The sequence below is a fragment of the Vipera ursinii genome (assembly GCF_947247035.1).
Source record: "Vipera ursinii genome assembly, chromosome: 15".
NCBI lineage: Eukaryota > Metazoa > Chordata > Lepidosauria > Squamata > Viperidae > Vipera > Vipera ursinii.
Genome location: NC_139528.1, coordinates 8003888 through 8016207, shown reverse-complemented (window position 1 = coordinate 8016207; position 12320 = coordinate 8003888). Strand labels below are relative to the sequence as shown.

The following is a 12320-nucleotide window of genomic DNA, read 5'->3' as shown; positions in this document are numbered from 1 at the left end:
CTGTCCCCCCCCCCCCTAATCCTTGCCTTCAGTAGGCTAGACATACCTAGCTCCCTTAGTCATTCACACAGTTTAACCTCCTTTTATCTTCTTTAATCCCTTGTCTAACCAGCGTCCAGCTAAGCTCAGCCTCACAGTCGCTCTGTGAGAGAGATGAATGGTCTCTGAATGTGATACATAAAAAAAAAATAAGATAAGGGGTCCTTGATGCTCTTTGAGCTTGCTTGTTTTCTTGCAGATTTTTTGTTACCCATACCAGGTAACCTCATCAAGTGCAAGCTGTGAGAGCATCAAGGACCCCTCATTTCAACCCTAAGTTTCCGACATACGGGCTTTTCAAGTGACTCTGTTTGCATTGTTTACCTTGAAAGTCCTTTATTCAGCCTAATACACCGGCAAATGCTTGCTCGAAGCAAGCTGGAATCTGAAATCTCCGCCCCGCCCCTTGCACAATATATTAAAACGCAATTCTCCGCCTTTCTAATTTTGTCATTAATCATATTCTCCAATTAATTTAAAGAATCGGTTTCCCTTCCGTTAGAAAACCCGCCAAGGCCTTATCTTCTTTAGTTAGAGATGGCCTTGAAGGTGCAATCCTCCACTTCCCCCCTCCCAACCTTAAACTAAATGTCTAAAGCAATACACAAGTTTAACATAGGAAATGGCTGCTTCTTCATCTCTTGTCAAGCAAGAACATTCCATGTTAGCAGCGTTGACACACACACATTCTCCTTCAGAAATAAGACGTCTGATGGAAAGAACGTTCCCATCTCACGTGTTCCTCCTTGTCTCAGCAGGCAGCAGAAAGCATCAGAAACAGAAGAGGGAACGGTTCAGATCCAAGAAGGTGAGCATCCTCCAGCCCTGTTTTATTTTCTCTTCCCCCCCCCCCCCCGTGAGCCCCGGGATTTCTCTATACAATTTTCTTGGCGACGTTACAGAAGTTAGTTTTGGGATGCGTTTCCTCTTCTCGATTGGGAAAGTCTGAGATTTCCTGGTGGTCTCCCACCCCAATGAGGTCTGAGGCTACTTTAGATTTTATTTTTGCTTGCGGGGACGCAAGTAGCCCTTGACTTACAACCACCGTTGAGCCCAACTTTTCTGCTGCTAAGCAAGACGGTTGTGAAGCGAATTTTGCCACCACCACCCTTTGACGACCTGTCTGGCCACAGTTGTGAAGTAATCGCGTCAGTTGTAAGTAGGTGACAGGGTTATTAAGCGGATCTGGCTCCCCCCTTGACTGTGCTTTGTGAGAAGTTCACCAAAGGGGATCAGGTGACCTCAGGGCACTGCAACTGTCCTAAATATAAGCCGGCTGCCAAAGTGTCTAAATTTTGATCACGCGACTGGCGGCAATGCTGCGACAGTCGTTTAAGTGTGAAAAACGCTCCTGTCACTTTTTTCAGGGCCAATGCAATTTCACGCAGTCCCTAAACGAGTGGCTGTAAGCTGAGGACTCTCTGACGCTGCAGAGTCCTGGGGACAGGGTGGGAATGCAAATGGGGGCTTCTGCCCTGTTTTACGGCCCCTTTCTCTTCTTTACCTGAAGGAGCAGTAGCGACAGGTGAAGATCCCACCAGCGTGGCCATTGCGAGCATCCAGTCGGCAGCCACCTTCCCGGATCCCAACATCAAATATGTCTTCCGAGCAGAGAATGGAGGTGCTCAGGTAAGGTGCTGTGAGCAGCTGTCAGAAAATCTCCTTGTTTGCCACTCAGCAAGGACCCAGATCAGGGGTAGGCAGCCTTGGCTCTTTTGTGACTCGTGGACTTCAACTCCCAGAATTCCTGAGCCAGCCACGCTGAGGGGAAAGGGAGAGGTTTCCAAGCTGAGCCGTGTAGGCTGAGGAATTCTGGGAGTTGAAGTCCACGAGTCATGAAGGGGCCAAATTTCCCTCACGCTGGCTCAGGAATTCTGGGAGTTGAAGTCCATGAGTCATAGAAAAGCCAAGGTTGCCTACCCCTGGTCCAGGCTAAATAATAATAATAATAAACCTTTATTGTCAAAGTACAACATGTGTACATTGAGATTAGCTGAGCCTCCCCCCGTGCTCTCTCCCCCCAACACACAGTGACAACAAACCCTCCATCCCACCACACTATGTGAACCAACTACACCACACACCGGCCTCCCAAGTCAATTCTGCATAAGATTATGTCCCATTTAAAAGCCTAACAGCCCACGGATAAAAGCTGTTTTTCAGCCTGTTGGTACGGCTGGCTATACTCCTGTATCTCCTACCCGACGGTAGGAGAGTAAAGAAGTACCGTCCAGGGTGTGAGTCGTCCCTGAGGATTTTCCTCACTCTTCCAAGGCAGCGGGCCCTGGTGAGGTCATCCAGTGGTGTCAGGGGACAGCCCACCATGTCTTATGCTGTGCTCACCAGCCTCTGTAATGCTTTCCTATCCGCGGCTGTCAGACCAGCATACCAAACCACAATACCATACGAGAGGACGCTCTCTATGGTAGACCGGTAAAAGAGGGTCATAAGCTGTTGTTTTACCCTGTTCTTCCGCAAGACCCTAAGAAAGTGATTTTCAGCAGTCACAAAACATACTGAACTGCATAGCGAGGCCTCCAGGATCTCCATGGATTGTCTTCGGGCTGGGGAGGAGACGACGTAAGCGAAAGAGAAAGGAGCGAAAGCAAAAACGTGGCTGCAGGGTAGAATTCTGGTCCACCCGTCTTAAACTTGCTGAGGTCGAGAAACAGTGATCTAAACCAGGGCTTTTCAACCTTTTCACCCATCGTACCACTTTTAGGATATGGCAACATCCGAGTACCACCAGTCGCCTAGCAAGGGGTCAAAACCGTGATGACCAAAAAAAAGGAGAAAAGTGATGAAGTACAGGTAGTCCTTGACTTACAACAGTTCGCTTAGTGAGTGTTCAAAGTTACAACGGCACTGGAAAAAGTGCCCCCCAAGCCACAGCAGAGCAGGACGCCTGCCTGCCCACCCGGCGGTGCTCTTCCGAATCCTGTCCGAGGTTTTCATTGTTGTGAGCATTTCTGTTGAGGATTGGCAGCGGGGGTGGGGTGGGAGGGTGTTGGGTTTTTATTCCCCCCCCCTCTGCTGGGTGGTTGCAGGAGGTTTTGGTCACTTCACATGACCCTGGGACACGGTGACCGTCATAAATATGAATCAGTTGCCAAGCATCTGACTGTAAATCACAAGACCCTGGAGATGCTGCAACATTCCAGAAGCGCCAGGATCAGCGCTGAGCTCCAGCTGGATCCTGGCGCTGATCCTGGTGCTTCCGCTGAGCCCTGACAGCCCTGCAGCTCCAGCCGTCTCTCGCTCAGGCTTGTGCGGTGCTGCCCCCGGTTCAGCTCATTCCCCTCCCCTGCTACCACTTCTCTAGGATGGTCACGTACTACCTGCCAGGTGCCAGTGTACCACAGGTGGTACCCGTACCACTGCTTGTAAAGCCCTGATCTAAACAGCTTCTCTGTGCCGCTGGCTCCCTGCATTAACATATTCTTCTAAAACAGAATTTGGTTTGCACAAAAGGGACTTTCTCGCTTATTTGCATCGTGGCTGCCTGCAAGTACAGATTTAACATTTGTAGGCATTAGCTGGCTTCGGGGTGCATTTTCCCTACATTGCTCTCTTTAAAAAAAAATCAGAAAAAAAAGTCATTTGCAGCGTCTCTGCTTGCTGTTTGGTATTTATTTCCGAAATGGATTGTATGTCCTCGATTGTGTTAATTGCAAACCTGCTTGTCATTTTTCTATCTGTTCAAGAGGACACGGATGTAATTATTCTGATTTTGTATCTTTTTAAAGGGGGGAAAAAATTGTAGTCCTTGTGACCACAATTGAGCCCAAAATTTCTGTTCCTAAGCGGGACAGTTGTTAAATGGCTTTTGCCCCATGTTACGACCTTTCTTGCCACAGTTGTTAAGTGAATCGCTGCAGCTGTTATGTTGGCAACACGGTTATTACCGTAAGTGAATCTAGCTTCCTCATTTGAAATCCAACTGGGTGACTCTGGACCAATGACCAGGAGGCTGTGAGTTCTAGTCCTGCCTTTGGCATGAAAACCGGCTGGGTGACTTTGGTCTAATCACCAGGGGACGGTGAGTTCTAGTCCCACCTTAGACATGAAACCAGATTGGGTGACTTTGGGCCAATCACCAGTAGATGGTGAGTTCTAGTCCCGCCTTAGGTACAAAAGCCAGCTGGGTGATCTTGTGCCAGTCTGTCCCTCTCAGTCCAACCCACCTCACAGGGTTGTTGTTTTTGTGGAGAAAATAGGAGGAAAGTCTGTTGGATATGTTTGCAGCTTTGGTACTAAAAGGCAGGATACAAAGAAACACTATCAAAGTTCCCCATTCTTGGTTTACCACATTCACCACCCCGAATTGAATCTTCTTTTTGCTCTTTCCTCCTGCAGCTGATGTACAGAGTCATACAGGTGGCCGAGGGCCAGCTGGATGGCCAGACGGAGGGCAGTGGGGCCATCAGCGGCTACCCTGCGACGCAGTCCATGACCCAGGTAGGCCACGTGGAGGAGAGAAAGGTGGGTCCTCTTGGGAAAGAGAAAGCAGCCCTGCTGTTGGGCTGAATGGTCTCACGGCAGCTGGGTTGGGAATTCTGGGAGTTGAAGTCCTACTTCTTCAGGTGCCCAAGGTCCTAGAGCAGTGGTGGCGAAACTATGGCACGGGTGCCAGAGGCGGCACTCAGAGCCCTCTCTGTGGGCACCCGTGCCATGTCCTGGAGGTGACAGCTGTCCCTCTTCAACCTGCCGCCCGCTAATTTGCTGAGGTCCCACGTGGCTGAATGCATCCCGGCACGGCTGGTTTTCCTCCCCCCCCCCATCCCGTCCCTCCTGGCCTTGCATGCTCTCCTTTTCCAGGGCACGACCCACTGCATCGCCTCCTCAGCTGTCAGCTGGCCATCCATCTTGGAGGTGGCTTCTTTGAACTGCTGGTGACGGGCTGCGGAGCCCCAGAATGCGCCTGTCGAGGGGCTGGCAGGCTGTGGCTACTGACGGATACCGTTGGTCCCCATGCGCTTGCTGGCCTCTGTGTGCAGGGGCCGATGGTGTCAGGCAGCAGCTGCCCTTGCCTTGCCCCGTGGCAATGGCACCCCCACCCTGCCTCGCCTCACCCCACAGGATGAGTCTCCTGCCTACCGCCCCACCTGCCAGAGACCTCCCGGAGCTCCCCCAACCCTGCCCACCTCCCCCCACAGGTGTCCCTCCCCACGACCATGCCCACCCAGCACCCAGCGATAAATAAGTGGGGTTTGGGTTGCAGTTTTGGGCACTCGGTCCCTAAAAGGTTTGCCACCACTGTCCTAGAGCATGTTCCCTACTTTGCTCTAGACCAGAAGTCTCCAAATTGGCAACTTTTAAGACTTGTGGACTTCAACTCCTAGAGTTCCCCAGCCAGCATGGGTTGAAGTCCACAAATCTTGAAGTCGCCACCTTCTCTCCTAGGCTGTCATCCAAGGAGCATTCACAAGCGAAGATGCAGTGGACTCCGAAGCCACGGCCACCGAGACCCACTACACTTATTACCCTGCCACCGCAGTGGCCGACACCAGCACCTCTGCCGGAGCAGGGACGACTGCGGTGGTCACCACCCAGAACTCGGACGCCCTTCTGGGACAAGCCACGCCCACCGGCACAGGTCAGTTGGGCAGGACCATCCCAGATGGAGGCCGAGCCGAGATTTATCCCTCCACTCTGCTATAATTCTGTCTCTCTCCCCACTCCTCCAATCTGTTGATTTGATTAATTTGTATTCCGTTGATAGTATTTTCCGGCGTATAAGACGACTTTTGAACCCCTGAAAATCTTCTCAAAAGTTGGGGGGTCGTCTTATACGCCGGGTCGTCTTATACGCCGGAAAAAAATAAACAAATCAGTCGAGCGTACTTTCTTGCAAAGCCGGGCCGCCCCGTGCAACCGAGCTATCTCCGGCGCGGCTCCGGGACACGGCTGGGCGGGAGCGTCGGGCGGCTCTCCCCACGCGAAGCTTTGCAGGTAACTCGCAGGCTAGGGAGCGGCGCCCTCTGCACGGACCCGGAGCCGCGGCGGAGAGGCGCTTTTTCCCTTTCCCTTCATGGGGGTGTGTGTGCACCTCTCCAGGGACTGCTGGGTGGGCCGCGTGAAGCCGAGCGGCACTTCCCGCACGAGTGGCTCGGCAGAGGCGCTGGGAGAGGCCGGGGAGCGAGGCGGGCTGGCGGACAAAGGCGAGAGGGGCGTGCCTGTGCTGAAGGTTCTCCCGGAGCCTGGCCTGGGGCGGGGGCGGCGCCCCCTGGGCCTGCTTTCCCCCTCTGGCCCCGCTCCTCCCCCGTGCCTGCCGCTCTTCTCGGCCTGGCTTGGGGCTGCGGCTGCCGGCCCCTTGTTCTGGGAAGCCCCACGAGGAACCATGTGGCTTTTTGCAGTTCTGAAGGTATAGGCTTAGCTTCCTGTTTGGCGGGGCCTTCCAGCAGCTGCAACATTCGAGCAAACTCGCATGGGGCAAAGAGGGAAGGAAGGAGACTTGGGGAGCCTAACTTTTGGGGACCAGCAACTTGGGAAAGCTGTAGCCTCAGGCTTCCTTCCGGACTCACCTGTCACCAGCACCGCTCTTCCCCCCGCGGGGATGCGCTTCCGCCGGGCGGTGCTGACCGAGACGAGCCAGCAGGCAGCCGCCGTGAGCGCGGTGCTGAGGGGCAGCGGCAGGACGGCCTGGCCCAGCGCCTGCAGGACGGCCAGCAGCCCCACGCGCAGCAGCAGCCGCCGGCTCAGCAACAGGTCGGAGCGCAGGAGCCGCACCGCCAGGCTGCCCAGGAAAAGCAGCCACACCGAGAGGCTGCACGCCCAGGCCAGCTCCATGAGGGGCAGGGCGGGAAGCCGGCCGGGAAGAGGGACCGGGAGCCCGGGCCGAGCGCGCCTCAGCCGACAGTGAGAGGAAAGCGGCACGTGAGTTCTAAAAAAGAGGCTGCGGGCGGAGCTGCCCTGCCCTGCGCCGAATGGGAGAAGTTCAAGGCCTGGGGGGGGAAGCAGGAGGGGCGCCGGCCGTGGCGGGGTGGCGGCTGCCCTCCAGCGCTGCCTGCCGCCTGGGAAACGCTGCGCCTCGGGGGCTGGCAGAAGCGCAGGAGCAGCGGGAGGGCCGGCGGGTAAGTATTTTCCGGCGTATAAGACAAAACCTTCAAAATCTTCTTAAAAGTAGGGGGTCATCTTATATGCCGGGTCGTCTTATACGCCGGAAAATACGGTAAATGCTGCCTTTTGACTTGTAAACCGCCTTTGAAAGCTACAGGAAGTGATAATTCAGTCGGCCTAGACAGAGTTTCCCAACCTTGGCAACTTTCAGATGGGTGCACTTCAATTTCTAGAATTGAATTGACTATGGAATTCTGGGAGTTGAAGTCCACAAGTCATAAAAGCCATCGTTCTCCACCCCTGGCCTGTAGCATTCATGAACACCCCAGTAACCAAATTACGTTTCCAGTTTATATTTGTAGCAAATCTTTCATTAAGTATCTTCGCTGCCTTGAGTTACTTATAAAGTAGTACAAGTAGTCCCTTACCTTATGACCACCGGTGAGCCCGTAAATTTTGTTGTCAAGCGAGACAGTTGCTAAGTGAGTTTTGTCCTTTTTTTACGAACTCTCATGCCAAAGTTGTAAAGCGAATCACTGAGGTTGTTAAGTCAGTAACACGGTTGTTAAGTGAATCGGGCTTCCCCATTGACGTTACTTGTCAGAAAACCGCAGGACATGTGACCCCAGGACACTGCGACCGTCATAAATACGAACCAGTGACCAGGCATCCAGATTTTGATCATGTGATCGTGAGGGATGCTGCCATGGTCTTAAGTGTGACAGAGATCATAAGTCACTAAAATACTTAAGTATTTTAAAATTTATATATCTGTTGGCTTGATGTAATACAAAAAAAGTCTTAGTCACTATTAAAAAAAGACATGCATGGCACTCATTCATGGGAAATCTAACCATTCTTTTAGCCTCTTGTAAAAATCACAGTAATTTCTATTATAGGTAGTCCTCGACTTATGGCCACAATTGAACCCAAAATTTCTGTTGTTAAGTGAGACATTTGTTAAAGTGAGTTTTGCCCTTTTTTATGACCTTTCATGCCAGAGTTGTGAAGTGAATCTGGCTTCCGCCATTGACTTGGCTGGTCAGAAGGTCACAAAAGGGGATCGCGTGACTCCGAGACACTGCAGTAAGTACATGCCAGTTGCCAAGCCTCTGAGTTTTGGTCACGTGGCCGTGGGGACGCTAGCAACGGTCGTGTGAAAAACAGTCACAAGCCATTTTTGTCAGTGCCGTTGTAGCTTTGAACGGTCACTGAATGAGCTCTTGTAAGTCGAGGACTACCTGCACTTTTGAACGTGGCGTGTTCTGCTTCCAGAGTTGCAATTCATTCGTTTTGGCCTGTGTTGTGAACCCAAAGCCTTTCTCTCTCCTGCTTCGAACAGGGCAGTTTTTCGTCATGATGTCACCCCAGGAGGTGCTGCAGAGTGGGGGGACCCAGCGGTCGATCGCGCCCCGGACTCACCCTTACTCCCCGTGAGTGACAGGCCTCGTCTTGAACGCCATTCTTGCCGAAGTCCGAATTGGGAGGGTTTTTGTTTAAGTTTGCCAAGTTGTCAAAGTTGGTTCGCTAGTCTCTCTCTCTCTCTCTCTCTCTCTCTCTCTCTCTCTCTCTCTCTCTCTCTCTCTCTCTCTTCTGTCACTTTCTTTTTCTTTCTTTCCCTCTCGCTCTCTCTCTCGCTATTTCTCTCATTCTCTTTTTCTTTCTCTCTTTCTCTCCTCTCTCTCTCTCTCTCTCTCTCTCTCTCTCTCTCTCTCTCTCTCTCTCTCTCTCTCTCTCTCTCTCTGGGAATACAACTCTGTAGAATTATTTTTATTATTATTATTATTTTTATTAGGATTTTTCAATAGGTTTCTTGCCTTAAGCAAGGCATTGGACTAGAAGTCCTTCCCAGCCCTGGCATTCTATTTTCTATCTTCTAATAGAATAAAAGCATAAAACAGGCCAAACATTTTTTTAAAAAAAAGGGAAAATAGAAAAAAAAATGAAAAAAAGAAGGAAAACATGCAGTTATGACTTCCATCCTTCTTTCGGTTGAGTAATTGCCCTCTTAATTTCTCCGCTTTACCCTTTACAATCAAATCTTTACTGTGCTTCCGAGACCAGCATTAGGAGAATGAGATACAAATAATATTTTTTAAAAAAACTATAAAAGACTTAGAAAAAAAACCAAGGTGAAACCAAGAAAAACACATTAAAAACAGTCTTTTTTTTCCTTTCCATAAAAAGTCCAAAAAAGGTTTCCAGTCTTTCAAAAGAAAAAATCTTGTATCATTTTTACCCTGATCAAACTGCTTAGCTTTGCAGTTTTATAATCCGGCCTTCTACTCTGGAGATTTCATTATTCATCCCTCTTTGTGCATGGCTGGCTGGCTCAGGAATTCTGGGAGTTGAAGTCCACGAGTCATGAAAGAGCCAAGCTTGCCTACCCCTCTCCTAGCCAGTCTCACAGACCAACGATACCTGACTTAAATTACGACACGCTGTAAATTGTAACAACGCCAGTGTAAATCAGACCCGCCTTTTCCTTGTCCCAGGAAATCAGAAGCTCCACGGACAACGCGGGATGAGAAGCGTCGGGCTCAACACAACGAAGGTGAGGAAGACAGCTGCACTGGAGGATTGGGGGAGAGGCAGTGCTGTATGGTAGTTAGGTTGGTGGAGCAGAACTGGGCAGATTTGTCGATGGAGGTTCTCAGCCATCCAGGTCGTGGTTGTCCCAAAGGTGCTTCCCCCCCCCCACGAGGCAACTGGACTTCCTTGTTTTTTTCTCTGAAGACGTTTCGCTTCTCATCCCAGAAGCTTCTTCAGCTCTGACTGGATGGTGGGGAATGGGAGGATTTATACTCCTTGCAGAGAGCTGGTCATTTGCCTTCTTTTTAGAGGGTCATTGAGGCCACTTGGAGGTTTGTCTGCCAATGCTGCAAACATTGACATGTTTTTGCACTGACAATATAAGAGACAGCCTTTTGCTTAAACTGCTTCGCTTTGAATCTTGAAGGGAGGGAAATGTCAAAGGGCTATTTTGCGAAGATAAGAATAGCCGCGCACAGAAAGGGAAGTGAAACTTCATATGTAAAACTAATTGGTGAACGTGATTCATGATGTGTAATTAAGGGAGGGGGATTCTGCAGTATATGATGTATCAAGGGGAGGAGAATTCAGATTCTGGCATCCCTCCACGAGTGCCGATGCTTCCTTTCATTATTAAGATTTATTAGATAAACAATGCTTGAAATTTGTTTGAACTGTCTCATTTATCAGACCCGTGACATGGTCTGTGTCCTCAGAGTCCTCAACGACTCTCTAAAAGCATGCAAATGACCAGCTCTCTGCAAGGAGCATAAATCCTCCCATTCCCCACCATCCAGTCAGAGCTGAAGAAGCTTCTGGGATGAGAAGCGAAACGTCTTCAAAGAAAAATAGGAAAATCCAGTTGCCTCCTGGAAAAAAGCGCCTTTGGGACAACTGGGGAGATCAAATCCACTCTTAGGCATGGTAACTCACTACATAACTCTGCCCAACCTACCTCACAAGATTGTTGTTGTGGGGATAGGAATAAAGAAAGGTCCCCATGAAAAGATGAGGGCTACGTCTTAATAAATACAGGGAGTCCTCAAATTACGACCGTTCATTTAGCGACTGTTTGAAGGAGCACTGAAAACAAGTGACTTAAGACTGCTGCAGGATCAGAATTTGGACACTTGACCAGCAGCCTGTATTTAGGACAGTTGCAGCGTGCGTGTGTGTGTGTGTCTTGTGTGTCTGTGTGTGAGTGTGTGTGTGTGAGAGAGAGGTGATCACCCTTTGGGACCTTCCCAGCCGGCTTCTGACAAGCAAAGTCAGTGGAGGAAGTGGGATTTATTTCACAACTCCACGATTCACTTAATCCCTCAATGATTCGCTTAGCAACCATGACGGAAAAAGGTCCTAAAATCAGGCGTGAGTCACCTGACAAGCAACTGGCTCAGCGATGGAAACCGTGGTCCCAATTGTCCCACAGGCAAGACGCCATGGCAGCTCCTCATCAAGGGACTTGGCTAAAGGTTTTGAGGGTCTCCGAGTCTGTTGCTTCCCCGTCGGCCTCCCAGGTTAACCAGACAGGAAACGGGATGAGCTAATTCTGCGTTATTGTAAGGCTACATTAGGTGTAAGGCCACACCTGGAATCCTGCATCCAGTTTTGGTGACCGCATTACAAAAAAGATGTTGAGACATTGGGAAAAGTTCAGAGGAGAGCAACTCAGATGATCCAAGGCCTGGAGACCAAAACATACGGAGAACGGCTGCGGGACTTGGGTTTGTCTAGTCTAAAGAAAAGAACAAATAGGGGAGACATTATAGCAGTCTTCCAGTATCTCAGGGGCTGCCACAAAGAAGAGGGAGTCAAGCTCTTCTCCAAAGCACCTGAGGGCAGGACAAGAAACAACAGATGGGAACTAGTCAAGGAGAGAAGCAACCTCGAACTAAGGAGAAACTTCCTGACGGTGAGGACAATTAACCAGTGGAACTGCTGGCCTCCAGAAGTTGTGGGTGCTCCATCACTGGAGGTTTTTAAGAAGAGACCGGACAGTCACTTGTCTGAGATGATATACGTTCTCCTGCTTGAGCAGGGGGGCTAGACTAGAAGACCTCCAAGGTCCCTTCTAGCTCCATTCTGATTAAGAGAATCTTGCAAATCTGAAAGCATAAACTCCGCACTGCCGCTTTTAACTTAGGTCCCTCCTAAGTTTCTTCCTCCGGCTCTTAAGTCACTTGGAGCTCCTTCCTCTCTTACCACTTCATCTTCCCTTCGTTCCCCCGAGGTGTTCCGTGCGTTCCGCTGCAGCCCTTCCTCAGCTCATCCAAATCCCGTTGCTCTGGAATGCAGGGAGCAAAGCGAGAGAAATCAGAGGGCTTTCCTCTGACTGTGACAGAAAACCCCTCCTGCACCCAGAGTCAGGACTTTTCCAGTTGCTCTGGCACCGTATTTTTTGAAACCCACCCTACGTAGCCCTCAACGTACCACCACAATTGGAACTGGCTATAGTGCTTGATTTCAAAGACCCCATCCCACCCCCTTCAGGCACGGATGATGTTAGATCCCGCTTCACAGTGCTGTACTCCCCGCTCTGAGCGGGTTACAGAATCAGCCCCTTTCCCCCCTCCCAACCATCACTTTACCAACCTCGGAAGGACAGATGGCTGAGTCCCCCTGGAGGCGGTCAGGATCGAACTGCTGGCACTGGGCAGAGCCAGCCTGCAATACTGCATTCTAACCACTGT

At 50.6% G+C, this 12320-nt stretch overlaps 1 protein-coding gene across 9 annotated transcripts in view; it reads left to right on the top strand.

Moving 5' to 3' along the window:
- Positions 1–12320, top strand: part of USF1 (upstream transcription factor 1) — a 28528-nt gene that overhangs the window by 11317 nt on the left and 4891 nt on the right. For 4 of the 9 annotated variants that reach the window (XM_083374567.1, XM_083374575.1, XM_083374568.1 and 1 more), the window contains exons 3-8: positions 795–847; positions 1550–1668; positions 4396–4497; positions 5443–5635; positions 8441–8531; positions 9594–9652. In XM_083374567.1, the coding sequence (XP_083230693.1) occupies positions 795–847; positions 1550–1668; positions 4396–4497; positions 5443–5635; positions 8441–8531; positions 9594–9652 (617 nt within the window). The remainder of the gene's footprint in view (positions 1–794; positions 848–1549; positions 1669–4395; positions 4498–5442; positions 5636–8440; positions 8532–9593; positions 9653–12320) is intronic. The other 5 variants (XM_083374570.1, XM_083374571.1, XM_083374572.1 and 2 more) reach the window with 3 other exon arrangements.